Source organism: Eulemur rufifrons, chromosome 9, assembly GCF_041146395.1.
Source record: "Eulemur rufifrons isolate Redbay chromosome 9, OSU_ERuf_1, whole genome shotgun sequence".
Lineage (NCBI taxonomy): Eukaryota > Metazoa > Chordata > Mammalia > Primates > Lemuridae > Eulemur > Eulemur rufifrons.
The window spans coordinates 45,740,256-45,761,768 of record NC_090991.1 but is presented as its reverse complement, the minus strand read 5'-3'; the positions used below and the strand labels follow the sequence as shown (position 1 = coordinate 45,761,768).

Below are 21,513 nucleotides of genomic sequence, written 5' to 3'. Positions count from 1 at the left end.
CCATTCACATCTCTCCTCAGTTGTTTTCCCGTCATCTCCACATGGAAAATCAGAGACATCAGCAATGTGAAAGCCAAATCCTATGTGTCTGAGGCGTTGTGAAGGCATCCAGTTAATAATGTCCCTGTGTGAGGACATCTGGCTGGACATCAAGGACCTGTCGGTTGCTTCACACTTTCCCCTCCCATTGTCCAAGATTAGCTACTTATCTGCTTCCTAAGATTCTGTCATAGGATCTTGCAGTTACAAAGACCTGAGAGATACTGATCAAGGGCTTACGCAATGCGATCCCTCGTGTCCCTGCTGCTTCCCTGACACCACAGCTTGAAGACTTGCAGGGATGAGGGGAAGGGAAGGCCCCCCTCAAATGGTTATCCTGACCTTGGACAGAATGGCAAAGGCTGCGGCTTCCTCAGAGACCCTCTCCTCACTGCCCAGAACTGGGAGGAAACCGAGGGCCCAAGCGTGGAAGAATTGCTTGTGACCAGAGAGAAAAGCCATTTGGCAATGATGCCCGGACTGCCCTCTTGCAATTCCCACTCCATTTCTCAAACTCTTGCCCAAGAGCAGACTCTTGCACATACCACTCTTTGGGACTCTGGCCACGTTTGTTCTCCTGCAAAATGTCTTATCAGACGGTTTGTGAAATTAAGCTTTGTTGCTATATAGCACATTTCCAAACAGACACTGTTCCCAGGGCCACTAAGGACTAAGCCTTTTAGCCTTTCTACATCACAAGACACATAAAATACTGAAGAAACTAGTAAATGGACACTGGCCCAAGAGTGATCATTGTGAAAAAAAGGCTTGGCTCATCTTACCACAAGGTTAAATTAATGTGTCTAATACTGCGGGGTGTGCCGTGGATGGCTGGGAACAAGCAACAGGGGAAAGGGTATGGGCTTTGAAACAAAAACCTTGGGTTCTAGACCTCACTTAGCAACCACGTAGCTGATCTCTGATCTCGGAAAAATCTTTTTACCTTAGAGATTCTCAGCTTCCTCATCTATTAAAAAAAAGGGGAGGGTGGTTAATGATACCAGCTATAAGGATTTATCCACACTTTTGGGTAAATTAATGGAGTTAATGGATAGAACAACATTTTTATAAAGTGACAGTTAAATGAAAGGGAGGTAGCGTATCTAATTCTTAAGACAACAGAGATCATTTATAACAAAGAGACCAATTCTGGAGAAAAAGAAAGGCCTTGGGTTAAGGTAGCAAGCTAAGCTTTTATAAACGGATGAAAGTAAAAGGAAGGAAAAGGAGGAAAAGGCTTCTTGTTGGCCACAGGGTCAGCAGAAGTCGAAACAATGGACTTGAGGGGCTGCAAGGAGCAAACCTCTGTCAGCGCTGGTTGAGGAGGGCGGCGCCGTCAGCACATCAGTCCGCCCCCCCCCCGCCCCCTCCCCTTGCCAGCTCCGAGCTCCATCTCCTGCCAGCAGGAGTCATCTCGGGTGAGGCTAGGCCACAGGTCACTGGCCCAGCTGGAGCAGGGGCTGTGGGGAAGGGCAGGTCCCCCCAAGGGGGTGCTGAGATTGTAGCAGGTGTCTGCACATTTGACCTGATGCAGCAACCAGAAAAGTATACACCAGCCCTAAGCTGCGGTAATACATGTCCAGGAACCAGACCAGGGAGGTAGAATCCATTCATTCACTCCTCGGAAAACATTTATTGAAAGTCTACTATGTGCCAATTCAAATTTTATATCCTTGTTTTCTTTCAAAGAGCTCAAATTCCAGAGGGACATACAAATAAACCAACTATTATCACCCAGTGCATCAGGAACTATGAGAGGGATGTGGACACAGCATTGTAGGAGCCGGGCAGAGGCACTCTGTCCTGATGAGGTGTGGGTGGACACGAGCCGAGTCCCGGGAAATGGGTGGGCATTAGCCAGGAGAGGACACGGAAAAGGGAGCTTGAGACAGAGGGAATGGTATGTGACAACACCAGGAGGCATGAAGCCACATGGCCCAGCCAGAAAGCTGCAAGTCGTGTAGCAAGGCTGGGATGCCTGTGGGGGTGGGACAGGAGAGGTGGCTGCCAAGGGCCAGACTCCTTCACTTGGGAAATACTGAAATTAGCACCTTCTAGGCTACAGGCTCTGTCAATACAACAATGTAAACAATACAGCCCCGGCCCTTAGGGAGTTCAGAGTCCATTTGGGGAAGACATCGAGGCAGGACAATATTGTGTGAGTACAGTGTGCCCATCGCTGCTGCTACAGGCTCACAGAGAAAGACTCTTGCTTGTAAAGGACACTGAGTACTATGATATGGAGAATGGTCTTGATCTTGATGACTCAGATTAAGGAGTGTAGGCAGGAGAGTGAGCGAGTCAGAATCGGGTTTCTGGAAGATAGGCTGAAGGTGGTGGGGAAAATGCACAGCAGGGCTGTGGGGCCGGTTAAGAAGCTATTGCAGTGGATGAGGAATAGCAGAGGCTCGGGCCATGGCACTGACAGTGAAGATGGACAAACGGAGAGGAATCAGGCAGCAGGATTTGTGGAAGTTGTTGATTAATCAGATGTAAGGATGGAGGGGAAAATGGGGTTCAGGAGTATGCTGGGCTTCTGATGTGGGTGACTCATAAAGGTGATAAGTTTAGTGCTGGACAGTTTGAATTTCAGTTGCCCATTGGGCGTAAAGGTGGAGACATCCGGTAGTGAGTTGAAGAAACGGCTGTAAGTTCAGGAGAGGGGACTGGGTGGGTGTCATAGAAACCCTGCGTATGGATGTGATCATATGGGGAATGAGGTCTGGAGAAACTGACATTTTTTTTTCTTTTTTTTTGAGATAGGGTCTCACTCTGCCACCCAGGCTGGAGTGCAGTGGTGTCATCATAGCTCACTGCAACCTCAAACTTCTGGGCTTAAGTGATCCTCCTGCATCAGCCTCCCAAGTAGCTGGGACTACAGGCATGTGCCATTATGCCTGGTTAATTTTTTAAATAAATTTTTTTTTTTTTTTTTTTTTTTTGAGACAGAGTCTCACTCTGTTGCCCAGGCTAGAGTGAGTGCCGTGGCGTCAGCCTAGCTCACAGCAACCTCAAACTCCTGAGCTCAAGCGATTCTCCTGTCTCAGCCTCCCGAGTAGCTGGGACTACAGGCATGCACCACCATGCCCGGCTAATTTTTTCTATATATATTTTTAGCTGTCCATATAATTTCTATTTTTTTTTTTAGTAGAGATGGGGTCTCGCTCTTGCTCAGGCTGGTCTCGAACTTCTGAGCTCAAACGATCCGCCCACCTCAGCCTCCCAGAGTGCTAGGATTACAGGCGTGAGCCACTGCGCCCGGCCTAAATAAATTTTTTGTAGAGATGGGGTCTTACTATGTTGCCCAGCCTGGTCTCTAACTCCTGGCCTCAAGTGATCCTCCTGCCTTGGCCTCCCAAAGTGCTGTGATTGTAGGTGTGAGCCACTGCACTCAGCCTGGAGAAACCAACATCTGGGGAGAAGGAGGAGAGAAGCCCACGAAGGAGACTGTAAATGGCAGAGATATAGAGGGGAGCCAGCCACGGGAGAAGAGTTTAGCTAAGAGAGCAGAGAGTGGAAGAAAGGCAAGTGAGGAACAACTGGGGGAGTCCTTTGGATTTGACAGCTATGTAACTCTAGCAAGAGCAGTGTCAGGAGTGACTGGCTTTGTAAACTAGTCTGCAGTGGGTTCATAAGTAACAGAGAGGTGAGAAAGGAGACCTAAATGTAGGCTGCTACTGCGAAAAGCTTAGTTGAAGGGAGGAAAGCAAACAAGATCTTGTCTAGTGCTCGGTGGGCACCATACTTTAAGAGCGTGATCGACAGACTGAAGTGTGCCCAGGGACCTCCCCCGGGTTGATGAAGACTCTGGAGGCCAAGTCACATGGGAGCTATTAAAAGAACTGAGCATTCTTCACCAGAGAGGGAAGCTGAGAGGGCACCTCACAGCCATCCTCACATACTCAAATGCCTGGCATAACGAAAGAATGTGTTTACTTCCTAAAGAGCAGAATTAGGACTAATGGGTAGAAGTTATAGGAGGGACAATTTTGAGTCAATGTAAAGAAAAGAGCTTCCGACGATGAAATGGATCATCCTGGGAGAGAAAAATTTTACCTTTTCATTGGAAGTACTTAGCTGAGTCAAGACCAGCACATGGTGATACAGAGGAGTCACCCAGAAGCAGCTGGACTTGGATGCTACTGATCCACTCATCCGTTCTACCCATCCCTCCATCCAGGGCTTTAGTCCATGAGGTGTGGGCCAGAGTGCCCTTTAAGGCTCCTGGAAACCCAGAGATTCTATGAGCCTAAGAAGTTTCTACTTAAGGGCTGGCAAAGGGAGAAATCAATTCTCTGCAAGTTCCACCTGTGGGCCAAAGCCTGCCTGCTATCTGTCTTTGTAAATAAAGTTTTATTTGAATGCAGACATACGTGTGCCATATGACTGCTTTTGCACTACCACTGCAGAATATTGAGTAGTTGCAACAGAGACCATATGGCCTGAGGCTGAAAATATTTACTTTGTGGCCCTTTATAGAAAAAGTTTCCTGGATTCCGCTCTACACCCATAGAATGGCACTCTAGCCCAGGCAACAGAGTGAGACTCTGTCTCAAAAAAAAAAAAAAAAAAGAATAAAATGCCCCAAAACCAATGACAGTTCCAGAATTTATATCAGTAAGGACCGGAAGCAAAAATATTTGAGTGAGTGTAGAGGAAATTCCCTCACGGAGGATCAATATTATTGTCATGATTTATCCTGAGGGCTAGTTTGCAAAGTGGCTAACTTCATTAAGCACCTCCACAAAACTTACAAATTGCTGCAGACTATATGAGAGAAGAACTGAACTCTGAAAAACATTTCCCTAAACTTTCGTAAATAAATCCAGGATACCAATTTACATGGCCTACATGAGCTGCAATGCTTTGGTGGATTTGGTGCCCGGTGGAACCACCGCCAATTGCAAACTTATCTAGAGTCAAAGGGAGGAATCCTGCCTACAATCGATCGCTAAGGAGCTCTCAGGACTGTACATGTCTGGCAGGCCCCACCCCCTTCAGTTTGGACCCTCAAGGAGTTTAGATGGTCTTCTCTAATTCATGCCCATCCTGACTTCTTCCTCAAGGGAAGATCCCCAGAACTTTATACTCTTTGAGGCACCTGTGTCTGACTCTGCTGGCCAGCCCTCTCTCATCCACTACTTCTCTTTTATAAACTCCTTTTCCACAGCTTCCTGAAAGAATGGTACACTTTCTCCTAGTCCCCTCTTGTCCCTCTCCCTCTCCTTTTCTGTTCCCCCCAAGTTTTTCCCCTTCTAGGTGAAACCATCAGCTCTCCCAGATCAACTGTAACCCAGATGCTCCTGATTGACAAATCTCTGGGCTCTGATCTAGGTTTCCAGTTACCTGACGAAGCTCATTGTGTCTAAACCCAAACTCATCCTTCCTCCCCCCAGCAAACCTGTGCCGCATATCTTCTGAGGCTAGAGGCCTTGGCCCCACGTGTTTGCTCCTCTTTCACAATCATCTCATTCATTCAGGTGCTATGGTGGCTACTGCATCTTTGACCTACTTTCCATTCACAGAGAAACGCTTCTCTCACGGGGACTTGGGCCGATTTATAGGAATACTGCATACATTGCTTAAGTTTTTCTCTGCCTCCAGCATCTTGTCTCCTTTAATCCATGCCATCTCATGCTGTTGCTAGACCACTGCTCATATAGCAATTCTTGATGGTGTCATTTCCCTGCTCAAAACCCTAATTGCCCCCTGTTGCTTATAAAATAAACTCCAAATTTCTCCTCATCCATGGAGGCAGTGCTTTATAGTGGAAAGAGCAAAAACAAGTGAATCAGACATACCGGAGTTCCAGTTTCTGCTTTTGCCAGATATTAGATATGTGGCCTTGGGCACATTTCCAAACTTCTCTTTGCTTTAACTTCCTCCAGTATAAATAATACTTATCTCATGAAATTATTGAGGATTGACATAAAAATAGCCTTCATTTTATTGAAAATTTATTGCACGTTAGATTTTTTTAAATGTGTTATCTCATTTAGTCTTCATAACCATATTCTACTATTTCCTCCATTTTCTAAGATAAGGAAAGCCAGAGAGAAGCTAAGCACCCTGCCCAATTTCCACGTCCTTAACCGACCTGTGCTGCGGCCTCTCCCAGTGCTGTAGGTAGTCAGTACATGCAGTTCCCTTTGTCTTCTATCATCTGACTCCGACACACCTTTGAAAGCCGAGCTCATGCCACTTTTCTCCCAGCAGTTGTAATCGAGATGATCAGAACTACTTCGCTGGCTGTGACTCCACCTAGAAGGACCTTCCCCACATTCCTACCTATTGAAATCCTACTGCTATCCCAAACTCCAGCTGAAGTGTCATTTCCTCCTATAAGACTATTTCAACTGTTACTGCTTCCTTGGAGCTCTCATAATATTTGGCATTTTTCTTATGTCAAGATCATGTTCTCTCTTGTATTATCATTTTTTTCCTTTTCTGCATATCTTTTATTTTCTTTCCTGAATCACATGTTCTTGCTGTGCAAGGAGCAGGTTGCCAAGGTCTTATTCATCTGTGTTAGCCTTGTGGTCCCCGGTTCAGTCCCTGGGACAGATGAGGCACTCAGCAAAGCTCTATAGAACATTTAATTTTGAGAAATGTATGCACGTTTTAGAGAGTTGAGCTCAATCTATAGTTCTGTACGAAGGGAAAATGCTTCTTGTATGTTAGAGGTGCTATCACAGGAAGAACAATAATTACACTGTGAGATGGCGATGGGGCCAATTAATCTTTCTTCTCTACCAATAAAAAGGCAGAGACAGTGAACATTACATGGTTTTAGGCAAAGTATCTAACAGCAGGGGCCAGCAGTAGGAGGTCTATTTAGGTTTGCTATCTTAATTAGCCTATTTAAAAAAGATTTTGGGTACTATAAAGATGTATAGATTTGCTTTTGAACACACACCGCACACACAGATACACACACACAATCCAAATAAGACACAGAAACGGCTTTAAAAGAAAACCCTTATCCACTCAATTTATATTTCAGCAGCTTCCAAGTTCACATGCCCAAATGCATAAATAAAAACACCGTGGAAGAAAATCAGATAACACAAGTGGGAACTCAGTCAGAGAAAGGTTCCCTGACACGGTAGGAAATATCACTCCAGGCAGAAAACGGCTACCAGATCCTTAACTCTGAGAGGGAGCAGGTGGAGACACGACCTGGCAACGCCGCCGAGGCTGCGTGCAGCACCCACTGTGTCCCCGCTCAGGGAAATATTGTTATTGCAAACACAGTGATACGTAATGGGCCAAACGATCAGTTCTGAAAGGATTTCACACGGGATTGTGACACTGCAGTGGCTGGGAACCATCGCAATGTTCAAGGGAAACTGGGCTAGAGCCCGAGTTGACACATACCTTGAGGACATCAAGGTTGATGTCAGGCAAGTGATAGCTTTGGTCACCTCACGTGGAGCAATGCTGGGAAATGCAAAGCTCGGTCTTGAGAAATTGCAGTCGATGTCAAGGTGTTTCTTTAAAAAGTGCAAGATTCTCAGGACCCTCTGCCATCCTGTTAGGGAAATATTTCCTCTTCCTCAGGAAACGGTGCCTTTCCTACTTTCCTTTCACTCTCACTCTCAGGCTTCCCTTGCTGGACAGAGCTGAACTCCAGCCAAACCTACTGTTTTGATGCTTTCAAAACACCTGTGGATCACTAGGCTGGATGAATGGCCTGGTGACCGCAGCATAAGGATGGGGAGATGGCAGGAAGGCAGCCCCACCCTCTGCACTGGGCTTCGCTCACTTCGTTCCGCCCCTGCCCCCCAGGCTCAGGTTGGGAGGAGTGAGATACAGGAGGGGGCTGAGAGGCAGGAATAGAGATAAGTTAGGGCAGCGGTGAGGAAGCTAACGGGGCAATTAGGAGGCTGATTCATTTGTTTATCTAGATGATGATGCTGTACTTGGTTAAGTAGTTTTTAAGTGTTCTGTGGTTCAGGAAATCTCCCCTCACAGGCTCATCAGTCCACATCCTTCCCTGTGCCTGACAGTTCCACGAAAGAAGAAAAAACCATTCTAAGCACAGGGTACGGGTTCTGGTGGACCTTTATAATAATACACTTGCTAAGATAATTACGATAAACAGTGCATACCAAGCTCCAAACAGAGAAGAGTTGAAAAAAGCATTCAACTATGGTTGCTACCATCTTTCGAAAGAATCACAGAGGGACACATGGCCTTTTGACTATCCCTAACTCAGGGCTTCCCAAGAAGTGTTTCTAAATCCCCAATTTAACCTGTGATTCTAGAAATACAATCTAGATAACAGAATTGTTGAACAGAAAGGAATTGTTTTAGCTATCACTTTGGTTTGGGTTTCTCTAGTCAGTATTTCATAGAACTCTGTGTAATAAAATATGTGGGCCACAGAAAAAGCTCAAAACTATTCCATGGATCAAATCATTTTAGGGAATTCCAGATTAAATAAAGTTAAATAGGTTTTCTTACCAGAGGGTATCACAGATTAAAGATGGCCACAGCTTTGCTGGGGTCTACGTCTCCTACCTGTGACCCTGGGCAGGCTCTGTCTTTGGCAGAAGACAGAAGTGACGTTGTGCCAGTTTCAGGACTCAGGCCTTATGGGGCTGGAGACTTCCATGTCTGGTCCCTTGCCAGGCTTGCTTTTGAGGGATTCTCACAGCCACCACCCAGGGGTGGGGAACCTGTGGCTTCAAGGCCACCTGTGGCCCTCCAGATGCCCAGTGCAACCCCTTGACCGAATCCAAACTTTTAATCCTTTATTAAAAGGATCTGTTCTGTAAAATTTGGATTCAGTCAAAAGGCCACACTCAAGGATCCAGAAGGCCACATGTGGCCCCACGGCCACAGGTTCCCCACCCCCATGTCTGCATGAAACCCAGGTGAGAGCAGCCTAACTGAGCCCAATCAACCCTCAGTACCAAGAGGGATAAATTATTATATAAGCCATTAAGTTCTGGGGTAGTTAAAGTGCTATGTAGCACACAGGTGGCAATTGCTAACTATTTATTAAATGAATGAATGACTGAGTGATACAAATGTGAATCTTCACGAGGGCGATATAGCATGCCACATTTCCCAATTATTACTTCTGAATACTGCAAGATAAATTATACAGAACAGGGTCTTATGGAAGACTAGCTTGAGAAACACTAAATGAGAGGATTGAAATGGTACAGTTTGGGAAATATTGGTCCACTTACACCCCTTTATGTTTTAGATTAGAAAAGTGAGGCCCAGACAGGTGAAGAGAATTGCCTAAGGAAATAAAACTAATTGGTAGACTCTACCTATGAATGAATTTCCTTTCCCAGCTAAAGTAAAGGGGTTGTGGACACAATGGTTTCACTCATATAACCCCTTTTTAACTAATTCAATTGATTAGGCTTCTCACTAGGTAGCCCACTCTTTCAGTTCATGATAAAGTCTTTGTGTCCAACTAGCTCTTTTCCATGAGACCTCCTTAAGTGGTAGACTTCCAAAGAGGATATAAGAATATTTATTAGCCTAAAGTCTAGACTAACCTTCAGTTCTTAAAACAGCAGAAACTATAGCAACATCTTAGATCTTTGGTTTTAAAACATTTGCCTTATGGAAATCCTTGCTTATAACTGAAATGTCTGGAAGAACAAATTTTCAACTGAACTAGATATTGGTGAGGCATTCAGATTTTAAAATGTCTTCAGTCTTACGTTACAAATTTCATTTCTCTTCCTTCACATGACAGGTAAATAATGTGATCTGAAGTTTGATTCTGTTTTTAAGACAATATAGTGAAGAATTTTAATACTAGCCAGGCCAAAATCTGAGGTATTCATCTTTTACTTTTCAAATACCATACAGCCTATGCCACAGCTCCCTAATCAAGTCTCTAAAGCCAAGAACCACTTCGATATAAGTTGAAAAAAAAGTTTTATCTAATTATCTTCATTCCCTACTTTGAATTGACCAACCATGTATCTTTTTCTGGTTTTATCAAAGGAGCTGCCAGGACAAAAGCACATCCAATTTTAAGTAGGCTTTAGTTAGCAGACTTAAAATTGATCACGCATTTTAGTTTCAGTAACTTGCAATTTCTACACCCTTTGATAATTCACTTTAAAGAGCAAACCGTCTTTAATGACAAGGCTTAAAAGAAACGACCTTTCTGAACAAAATATGAAAGCTCAGAAGAGATAGTTCTTTTAAGGAAACTATGAATTAAAATGACCTTGTGTTCTGAAACTTTTCTCCCACCATTTTTGATGTTTTCCCTTTCCTTTTCACTCTTAAAAAGAAAGCTAAAACACCACTGCCTTCTATGGATGGTGATGTACTTCAATAAGAGAGCTGTTAATTGTTAATTCAAACTCGCAGTTTCTTCTTTCTGCACTTTCTCTGCAGATTCCTTTAATGAGGTTGCTCACCACTATAAGCATATACCTGTTTCTGAAGAAATCACCTTTAATATGTGACATTACGGGATAATGTCTGAATCTGAGCCATTTTCTTTAAGTCACCATCAATTCTTTTGTACAATCTATGAAGCAGGTCCATCATTCTCTGTTCCCTCTATCTTAGTCTTCCTTTTTCCTCCACGTGCCCTGATGGCTGCCCTCTGTGGAGTCCCTTGTTGAGTGGGGAGTTTGCAAAATCAGAGGTCAGACCCCTGCAAGGGCTCACTGCCTGATGATGCAGAAATGCTGGACTCAAACAAAACTATGACATATGCAGATGACCGAATAGCTAACTTTGCTGTTAACCCTTTCTTTCCCTGACCCCCAAACTGGTTAATAACACACACCAAGAACACTGGGATCCCAGAGTACCACTTCTGCTTGGCTTCTTCCAAATGCTTTATCAGCTACTACTTGTTGACAATTAAATGTTGAAATAGAAAAAGCACAGGTGGATGACTCAGGTACAGCAGCCAATAATAATAACTTCAGATGTAACTAAATTAGGTACTTGTGATGAACAATTGATCTTCCAGCAGATAAAAGAAAAGAAGAAATCTTAGATGTTTTTATAATAAGGCATGGTGTTTATAATTTATTTTCTGAGCACTGGCTTTTTCTCCCAGTAGCCATTTCTATACTCAGTGCTTGACTCAGTAAGGAATTTCAAACATGCCAAATGCAATTTTTCTTTCTCTTCCTTTATCAGAGAACGTTCACAAAGACATTAGTGTCAACCACCCATTCCTATCACATCCAATCTAACTGACCTAAAGTTTCATTTCATTTACTCCCAGACATACATGACATGCTTCAGAAGGGAAACAGGATCTGGGTAATGTCAAAGGTTCAGCCGTGTTTGTAATTTCATAACCCTTGAAATAAGGAGAAGAAAGAATGGCAGGCAACTTTCCAAAACACCTACTGATATTTACTCATGGAAAACAAATATTCTTGAGTAGGAGTTCCAATTCTAGCAAACAATACAATTCACAAAGTATTTTCAATTCAAACAGTTAATAACCTTGCTAATGAAATCTGTTGAGCTTCAACCTGTTTTTCATGGTCTGTACAGAAGTACTTAACATTAATCATGTAGCCTTAATCTTTCCCTTCTGAGTACTACATCATAGTCTGAGTACCAATTGTCTTCATTTGTTAGGTGGTTTTAATAGCATCTGCTATGGTTTTGCTTTTTCCCAAATATTCTTGAAACCAGTGCTATAACTTATCGTATATGCAGGAAAAATCTGATCTTTCAAAGGACAGAGCCTTATATTCATGCAGGAGGTGTCGAGGGTGGGTGGCTGAGCCTTACCAGAGTGGTGGCCCCACAGAGATGATTTAGTGCAAGAACCCCAGGCCTCCTACTATGGCTATGGCATAGCCCTGTTTATGCTGATCGTCATCCTAGTTTTGGAAGTGGCTGTAAAACCTGTTACTTCCTTATCATCTCCATGTCTCAGTTACAGTACAAAAAACGGTAATTAATCCTTGGGCAGCAAACAACAGACATGGGCGTGGGAAGGAGAAAAGAATTTTGAAAAAGTGTAAATAAACTTTCTGCCCTGTCCTTTTACAGTAAACCAGATGAGTACAGCCCTGCCCATGGGCCAGATTTTTAGAGAGTGCCTCAAAATGCCCATGGCATGCACCACAATGAAGTCAAAAGAATCCGGAGCATCCATTCACTGCATTTCAAAATTTCCTTGGCAAATCATGGTTGACCAGTCAGCCTAGAACTGCTTATCAGCATTCGGGTTGGGAGAGGGACCCTGACTTAAACAGCCATGCATGGCAGCAACACCATATTCTCTCCACGAGGAGGTGCCCACATGAAAACAGGATCAAGTAAAGCACATTCCGTGATCACCTGCCAATGTGTCATGCCCTCATAACATGATTCTACATTTTTAGGCTCTTTAAAAGATTATTGAATGATATTACAATGAAAACAACGACCAAAAAAAGAGAGATCAAGAAAATAACAATAAAACCATAGCTGCTACACAAAATCCTTACACCATTCTGCCTCTGGAGTTCCAGGATGAGACTGGGAGACCAACATGACAAATACTTGGACTGATAACAAATGATCCAGTGATTTTATTCTAAACACCAATTTCATGCACTAATTATAGATTTGCTCTTTGACGTGACATAAGGTATGTTTCCCCACAGTACAATTTGAGATTGTCAGTATTTGCTAGGGAAAAATACCATGTGTATGTCACACTTAGCAAATGAGGTACAATAAAAAGTTGAAATAAAACTGATAAGTATAAAATAATGTTTTAATAATATATGAACACAAACATGGAAACAATGTAAACAGGTCAAAATTTTGATATGATACTACAAACGTGTTATCTTGACCCTATGCAACTGGTAAAATGATATGCAAAAGCATTAATAAGGCATACCATAAGAAATCATTTCTTTTCCCAATATAAGCAGTTCTCAGCACATACTCAAATGCACACAAATATGGAAATCAGAAATAAAGGGATGTTAAAAAAATAACTTAGGCAGACACAAATAAAACCATCCCACTAGTGTGTGAATGATGCAAGTTTTTATGATCTTAATTACATTTAAGTATTAAGAAATGCCACTGATATCACTGTTTACAACATTCAAATCTTCAAACCTGCTGGAAGGGATCCACAGTGCAGCCTGGACAACAGCATTCAATGCATCCTCTCATGAAGTTACCTGAAAACCAAAAACCCCAGTTATGACTTTCTCTAGATTTAATAGGTCTGTCAATCATAAAATAGGTTGCAATTCTGGAGAAGTTGGATAGGGGCTAAAAGGATATTTGATATCAAAATGTCATCATTTATGCCTTTAAGGGATTAAATCTTACTGACACCAAGCAAACAGAATCTTTTAAAAGGGAATTATTCACAAGCTCTTTCCTTTTAATTCAATGCCAAATAAGTGGTTCAGTCCTTCACTGCACTAACAGGAAGGGTATTTGATGGAATTAGAGCAGGTAAACACAATCTATGTCTGTGACGTCCCTGAGAACCTTTGACTGAAAAGGTCTCGTGCATCCCTAAGAAGTGCACACAAGGGGGGCACTCAGGTGTTGTGACATCACTGAGCCGCTGATCTATTCTGGTCTGGGGAACAGCGCCAAACCCCCAGGGGATAAGGACTTTGAAGATGGGAGCTATCATAGCAAGAATTGCATCACTCCCTATCTTGAAGGATGATAGTGACTCCTCCACCCTGCAACTGGGCTTCAAGACAATGTCTTACAGTGACTCCGCAGGTGAGGCCTGGACTTGTCATGTCCCTGCAGAGTCTCTCATCTTGCTTTGACAGTACTGACTAAGCCCTGTGATTAAAACAGGTGGGTGACTTCTCAAAGACAGCTTATTTACTAAAAACAAGTCTTTTCTTCAAAACTGATACTATGTCTAAGCATTTTAATAAAGACTTAAATGTCAAACCAGAAGACTCAAAGGCACAGACAACAGAAACTAATCAGGGGGTCCGTTCACAGGCCATACCTTCTGCTTTGGTATGCAGTCAGCTCTTCCTGCAGGATGGATGCTCTCTTTTGCAGAAAGTTAACCTAGAAAAGACACCTTGTATGAGAAGAGGTGAACATGGCTTAAATGTGAATATCGTGCAAATAGTATGGTAATATTTTATTTAAATTCAGACAATTTTCTAGCCAAAACTCAGAGGATCTGTTGAATGTTAGTGCTGTGTTTTAACATTTGGTCACATCCCATTCTTACTGAAAATCCATCAGAGACTACAGAACAATGTTCCAACTCCTCAGTTCAGAAGCCGTTTTGACCTGGCCCAATCCTGTCTTTGTGGCTTCATCTCTCCTCGTGCCCTTCCTGCCATCACCACCTTGTACACCACGTCTCTCACATTGTCACGTGCTGTTGCCCCTTGGCACGAGCCATTTTCCCTCTTTGGAATGTTCGGCTACCTATCTTCTATCCACCCCCTACTCTTTGTTTCAAATGTCCCTTCTTCTCTCCTCCCCAACTGCTCCTCACCCAGGCAAAGCCAGTGGTCCCCTCCTCTGTGTTGCTGGTCTCTATAACTGGTACTTCTCACACTGCCTTGTCATTATATGTTTTTATCTCTCCCACAAACCTGAGAGCTCTTCTGGGGTGGGGATGACTTTTTTCTCTCTCCACCCCCAGTTTCTTTTACGGGGCTAGGCATGAAGCTGGTATTCACTCACTATTTAATGAATGAATGAGTGAAAAGAAAATTACTGCTTTGTGGAAACCTCAGTCCATCCTGGGGATTCCCTGAGGTTGAAGAGACAGTATTTTGTAGCGGAGAGAGCCTGACCTTTGTCTGGAGTTAGACCAACTTGGGTTGAATTCCTGGCTTGGCATCTATGGCTCTAGGAAAGTTACTCAAGCTCTTGATGCCTTATCTGCGAAATGGGGTTAATGACAGCTACTGCCCAAAGTGATGAGGATGATATGAAACAACTAATAGAAATAGCCCAGCTCAGAGCTCATAGAAGGTACTACCCTCACTCTTGGGGGCCTGGAGGAAACTGGGTTGTTTAATATGTTCTCTTAAATCAGACCTTTACAACACATTTGATTATTTTTAGGCATAAATTTCTATACTATTAAAGATACCTATATCCAGCATGAATTCAAAAGCAAATAAAAATGGTTTAGGGATAACTTATACCATGGATTAATGTAATCAAGAGTCAGTGGTATTTGATCATTTCAGAATTGTTTACTCTTGCCTCTTTGGTCTGAACTGAAACCATGGCAACGGCTGATTCTGAACCATAGTTATGCAAGATAGTACAGCTAGCAGAATAGAAAATATGCTTAAAAGAAAAAGAAAGCACAGTCTTTTTAAGTGGGTGCATATCAAAGTGGTCCCCTCGGTTTTGCTTATTTCTATATCACCCTGGTCTTAACTTTATCCCATTGCTCAAGTGACCCATAGGACAATTGATAGATAATTTTGACAGATGCAAGGATTACACTGATTCAACCTCCCTCCTCCCACCGTGCTTTGCAATTGGAATTCCAACAATTTTCAAAAAACACGGGCACCTGTGCTTTTAAACTAAATTTGCTCACTGTATGGCCTGTGACTCCTCCACGCAGCTGCCAATTCTGAGGCCCTATCGCAGCTGGCAGCACTCTCTTTCTGGGTCAGCATCCAGTTTTAGGAGGATAAAGTGGCTTTTATTACAGTGAAATGATATGAATGATAACAGAAGCCCTGCAGGTGGGTATCAGATTTCTCTTTTTTCTTCCCTCTAAAAAAACTCCTCTGAAGGTGTCAGGTCCTACATAGCTGACACTGTGGAAGCTCTCCACAAACTTAATGGGTAAACCAAACCTGGAGTAGAGCTTTTCATGTAAATAAAGATGACTTTAAATTCAGAGAATTCTCTAGCCCAAACTTTCTGTTAACATTCTCCTCCGGTACTTATTTTTATATGCAGGAACCAGCATAGCAAAACTTATTAGCCTAGAGAAGCAATAGCAAACAGTAGCATAAGTACTGGTATAATGAACATTTCATTTTCAGATAAGAGGGAAATATAAAAGGAAAAGCTAAAATTTGTTCCACATTGCATCTTACATGTTATAAACAGGTACTATGTATATAATCAAACTATATCATTTATTTTATTCATAAATAAATTTATTTAGCATCTACTATGTGCCAGGCACAGTTCTTGGCACAGAGAGTAAAGAAATCCTTTCTTTCATGGAACTTTTCCAGGAAAATGTCTTAAATTTCAAAATGTATTGGAAATAGCAATATTTGAACTCTTTCTCATGTCAGAGTTAAAAAAATTCATTAGACCAATGATACATAAAACATTCAAATAATACAGAAGTATATAGAGAAAACTTACATTGGAAGTTTTAAATAAATACCTAAATTTAAATCAATTTTAATCTCTCACATTATATTTTATGAACTATTTCAAAGACCAGATATTTCAGCAAGAAATATTTAACCTAATTGTTTGCATACCTAGTCCTTATTTTGCCTTGAACTTAAAATACATCTTGTTATCTCTAACAGGCAATATAAAATACACCAGAGTAGAAATGCTTCTAAGGGAACTGTGCTTTCCATTTCTCTGCACTTTAACACAGTGAGGAATCAGCAGTGTGCTAAGTGATGGCATTTTGGACCTAGTACCAAGAATAAAAGAGTGAGGCTATATTGGAATGTAGACTGAAAATGAATAAAAGTTAACAGCTGAACTTTTCAATTTCAAGGGTGCTTTTAAGAAACTCTTACTGAGATAATGAGTTCTTAAACTAGTAAGAAACAAAATTTAAAACAAAACAAAAACAAAAACAATTCATCTTGGGTAGTAAGATTATGCTAGGATATCACATTGATTTCTGGAATCAATTCAGAATCAAATTTATTTGAAAGTTTATTTTCAGGATATGCACATCACCTAAATCCTTGGAAGATGCCTTGATTGTAGTAATTACCTGGGATTTTAAGGAGGAAATTGTGTCTTCAAGTTCTTGTCTTAAAGATGCTGGCATCAACCCTTTGAATTTTGTTTCATATTCTTGTCTTATGTAAGTTATCTAAAATGGAAAAAAAATAAAATTATCTTTTTTTTTTTTTAACCACAGAAATGATTGTTTTGAATTTAAAAAAAATCCCAGGATAATATCTATTCATTCACAGATAAGTACGTTACATGTGGTTGGAAATCAGACAATAAATGTGCAATAAAATAAAAACTGAAAAAGCTACCCAGCCTGACCTTGTGACTCTGAGAGATAGTCGCTGTAACAACACTTTATTTCTTTAAAATCCTCAACACAATTTCCAGCACTTGTTAAGTACAATACTTGTTCTCTCCTCTCCACTCATGAGGTATCCTAGCTGTACAGCCTCTCCTTGATCAGGATGTAGACTTTGACCATACTAAGCTGTGATCTGAGGACAACTCATAGTATGTCTTTGCTTTGATTAAAACACTCCTCCAAACTGGCACATACTTGCGGTGCTACATGTGATTCATATAATTATGAAGACATGAATGAAGAAGCAGCTGTGTCTCTAAGCCTCAACACAGATAGACAAGTAGAGTGCCCTTGGTGTAGGAAGTTTCCCTGCTTTTAGGTTTCCTTCAGCCTCCTGAATACTATCAGGCCTGTGTTCAACTAGCTGATGCTCACTGGACTGGTAAAAGAAAGGTTGGTGGCTCATCCTCATCCCATTCATCTCTCTAAAAGCTTAAGAAGTGAGTGAGAGAGTAGAAGAAAAGCTTTTGGAGGAATATGCCTGAGCAGGATGAAGATGTGCATGGGTGTGACACGAATGTATGTGTATATACTGGTGTCTTTCTCCAGCTATGTTTCTGTATTTCTCTTCCTCCTCATCTGAGATGTGATAGAGTTAATTACTTTTAAAATCTGTTGCATGTGCTGTGTGTGACTTAACTGAATGTTAAAGCTGACTTGCAGTGTATCATATAAATGATTCATCAGACACACCTGGAAATAAGGTAGTACATAATACTATGAAAATGTGTACATTTTGAGTACAGTTGGACAAGCCTATGGATTTGCTGAAGATAATTTAAAATTATCAGCCTTTAAGTCCAAACTTTTCTTATACTAAGCTGAATTAAGGAAGAAATGTGTTCTAATAATTCATTTCATTACCTACTAAAATCCCATGGCAAATATTCTAGAATATGTTTTCAATTTTTAACAAAGTGTCTTTTTTTTGATATATGATATAATCTTGTGATTTACACCTGAAGGAAAAACAAAATGGTGGAAAAATTATCTCTCCCCTCCCACTGATGCAAAGTCTTTACTGATGAAATATATGTTGGTTCTCATATCTATTGATTTTTCTCACCTTCTCTTCTTGCACTTACTTCCAATAGTTACATTTATTAGCTGACTCAAATGAAAAGAAAACACAAAGCAAAAGATGTGCTTTATAAACCAGACCTTAAGGACAACATTTATTGAGGGTTCGTAGGTTATATACTAACTGACCATTTTTTTTCGCCCACCCAACACTGGCTCTGACGTTTTGAGCTCCTACTCTTTTAAAAAGGACTCATGCATGCTCTATTTCTTGCATCCTTATCTCTTTTGAATGACTGCCCACTGCCTGTATATTTGAAAGATACCTTGCCTGGGTATAAAAATACTTCAATCCTACTTTCTTTCTCTCAGAACTTTGGAGACATTTCTCCAATGTTTTCTGGCATTACATACTGCCATGGTGAAGTCTGAGGCCAAGCTGATTTTTTTCCATGTTGAAGATAACTTTCTTTTTCTGTTTGGATGCCTGCATGATTTTTTTTTTTCCTGATTCAGTAACTTCACTAGGAAATGATTTGGTATTAATTATTCTGTATCAATTTTCCTGAGACATTGTGTGTACCCTTTCTATCTTTAGATTCCATTACTTAAACCAAAGTTTCCACTGCTAGAAGAATTATTTGTATTCTACTATTTTTTACATATATGTTTTTCTATTTGTTCTCTTCTTCAAGAACACAAATTTTGCATGTGTTGACTCGTTTGACAATTGCCCATACTTACAATTTTCTTTATTATTACTTTTACTTTCTCATCATTTTATATCTATTTTATATTTTCATTTCATTTTGTATGATTTACTCTAGCCTGATTACCATATTTCCTTGAATGTTTTCAGTTATAATTTTTTCATTTTTATTTTTCCAATATGGTTTCAATTTCTGTAATCTTTTGATTTTGTCTACCATTTTTCCTAAGCTCTAAGAGATCACTTCTCATCTCTGTCTGTTGACTTACATCATCTTTAAACTCATCTCTTCTTTTTTCTTTTTCTCTATCTCCCCTCACCATTTTCCTTGAGAGAGATATCTCTCTCTATACATATACAGATATATAGAAAGATCTCTATATAGATATATCTATATATATTTATATCTCAATGCATTTTGTAAATGCTTTGACACTGAAGAACTGTTATAAAGAACTGTAATTTGAACCCTCCTTCTGTTTCTTGGATAATTTTCCATTTGATATATATATATGTATTTTTTTGTTCCATCCCAAACTCTGCCTTGGATGATACATGTTCTTTATTTGCTTTTTGCTTACATTCTTTCTCCCTCTTTCTTTTAATCTAGCAAAGATTGTATGCTAGTTCCTTTTTCTTAAAAAAATGCACCCCTTTTTTTAAATTTTAGCATATTATGGGGGTACAAATGTTTAGGTTACTTATATTGTCCTTGCCCTCCTCTGCCCCCACCCCCCCCCCAGTTAGAGCTTCAAGTGTGTCCATCCCCCAGAGGGTGCGCATCACACTCATTATGTATGTATACACCCATCCCCTCTTCCCCCCTCCCATCTGCTCGATGCCCAATGAATGTTTTCCTATATGTGCACTTAGGTGTTGATCAGTGAAACCAATTTGATGGTGAGTACATGTGTGTACCTCATTTTTTAATGGAACCAGCTATTTGCTGAGTGGGGTCAGATCACAGCTATGATTTGGTTTTGTTGTCCTCAACACTCTTTGACCAAATCTATGACTTCAATCGTTCTGGGGGCCTATCTCCCTCAGTTTTCGAGTGCTTTGAAGGTCATGGCCAAGCACTTAAGCCTTTTGGTTTCTCTTAAGCCTCTTGCCCCCTTCCATTCTTTGACTCTGATGGTCTCCCTCTACCAGGAAGCTAGGCCATAGTGAGTTGAAAATTGTGGTGTGACCACATTTGCTCTTTGATTATCACTATTCCTTCCATCACTTTTTAAATTCAGTAAATTTTCCGACTTTTATTGAAGATTTATGCATTCCTACTTCCTGTCTACTTTATTCTTTGTTTTTATGATTTCAGTGAATTTCAGTGAACTTAAAATGAGCCCCTGGAAAATCCGAAATTACCTCATTTATAAGTGAGACTCAGTCAGGAAAATGTTACTGTCCTGAATCCTTAAACCCAAATACTAAATTTGAAAATCATTATATCAAGCAGAATCTGGCTACTTTACTAAAGTCATGGGAAACTTTAACCAATCTGTTTTTATTCTATTTATGAGGTTAATACAGTTTCTACTAGCAAACATTTATTACTTTCTATGTGCCAAATATGATTGTAAGTGTTTTATATAGATTCAATCCTTCTGATGACCCAATGAAGTAAGCAGAGAGAGGGTAAAACATGATTTGAATTCAGGTAGTGTGACTCTCAAGCACATATAATTATCCACTTTGTTCTACAGTTTCTCAATCTGTCCAAATGCTGAAATGTTTCTTCTACCCCAAAAGGAAGAGGCTGTCAGAGACACAGCTGGTTACAGCAGTCTTGTCCACCTCACACTCGTGCTTTGCCCAGCACAGCAAGGGGTGGGATGTGCAAATATTGTCCTTCCAGACATCCATCTTTTTTTTAAGTGACAACAATAATAACAACGACAACAAAAAGTAGTTCCAGAGCACTCCCCATACTTTCCATTGGTTTAAAATTTTAACTTACTGAAGATTTACAGACTCATTTAAGAAAATCTATACAAATGCAATGCATATATTGACCTAAAATAAATGTTCCCCAAATTCCCCAAATGCATACACATTTAAAAGATCAACCACTGAAAGATACATCTAAATTTGTCTCATGGCAAAGGTTAAAAGAGAAGGAAAGAAAAGTTTATCTTCCTACTATCATTCTTGACTCCTGCTGCTATTTTTCTGCCCCCATCTCTGACCCAGGATGTGTTTGAGTGAAACAATGAGGGGTGGTAACATTTACCTACAGACTGATCATGAGCTACGACCTGCTAAGTATGCCAGTCTCCCTTTTCCTTCCTGCCTTCCCACACATCCCCCCGGTGCTGACTACAAAACAGTCTGGCCTTACAACAGACCAAGAAGCAAGACGGGTTGAACTGAGCTAAGCAGTGTTTGATGGACATACAATTCCTCTCATTAAAGGAGATCAAAATTTTTACACATAAATCTATTTTATTATTAGATTTGAATGTTAAATTTCATTAGCACAAAATGTTATATTATGCCAGTG

General features: G+C 40.9%; 1 protein-coding gene across 4 annotated transcripts in view; it reads right to left on the bottom strand.

Moving 5' to 3' along the window:
- Positions 1–12,745: 12,745 nt before the first annotated feature.
- Positions 12,746–21,513, bottom strand: part of CEP112 (centrosomal protein 112) — a 376,462-nt gene continuing 367,694 nt past the window's right edge. For all 4 annotated transcript variants that reach the window (XM_069481637.1, XM_069481639.1, XM_069481638.1 and 1 more), the window contains 3 exons: positions 16,958–17,059; positions 13,994–14,058; positions 12,746–13,187 (listed from right to left, as the gene is read on the bottom strand). In XM_069481637.1, the coding sequence (XP_069337738.1) occupies positions 13,184–13,187; positions 13,994–14,058; positions 16,958–17,059 (171 nt within the window). In that variant the 3' untranslated portion in view covers positions 12,746–13,183. The remainder of the gene's footprint in view (positions 13,188–13,993; positions 14,059–16,957; positions 17,060–21,513) is intronic.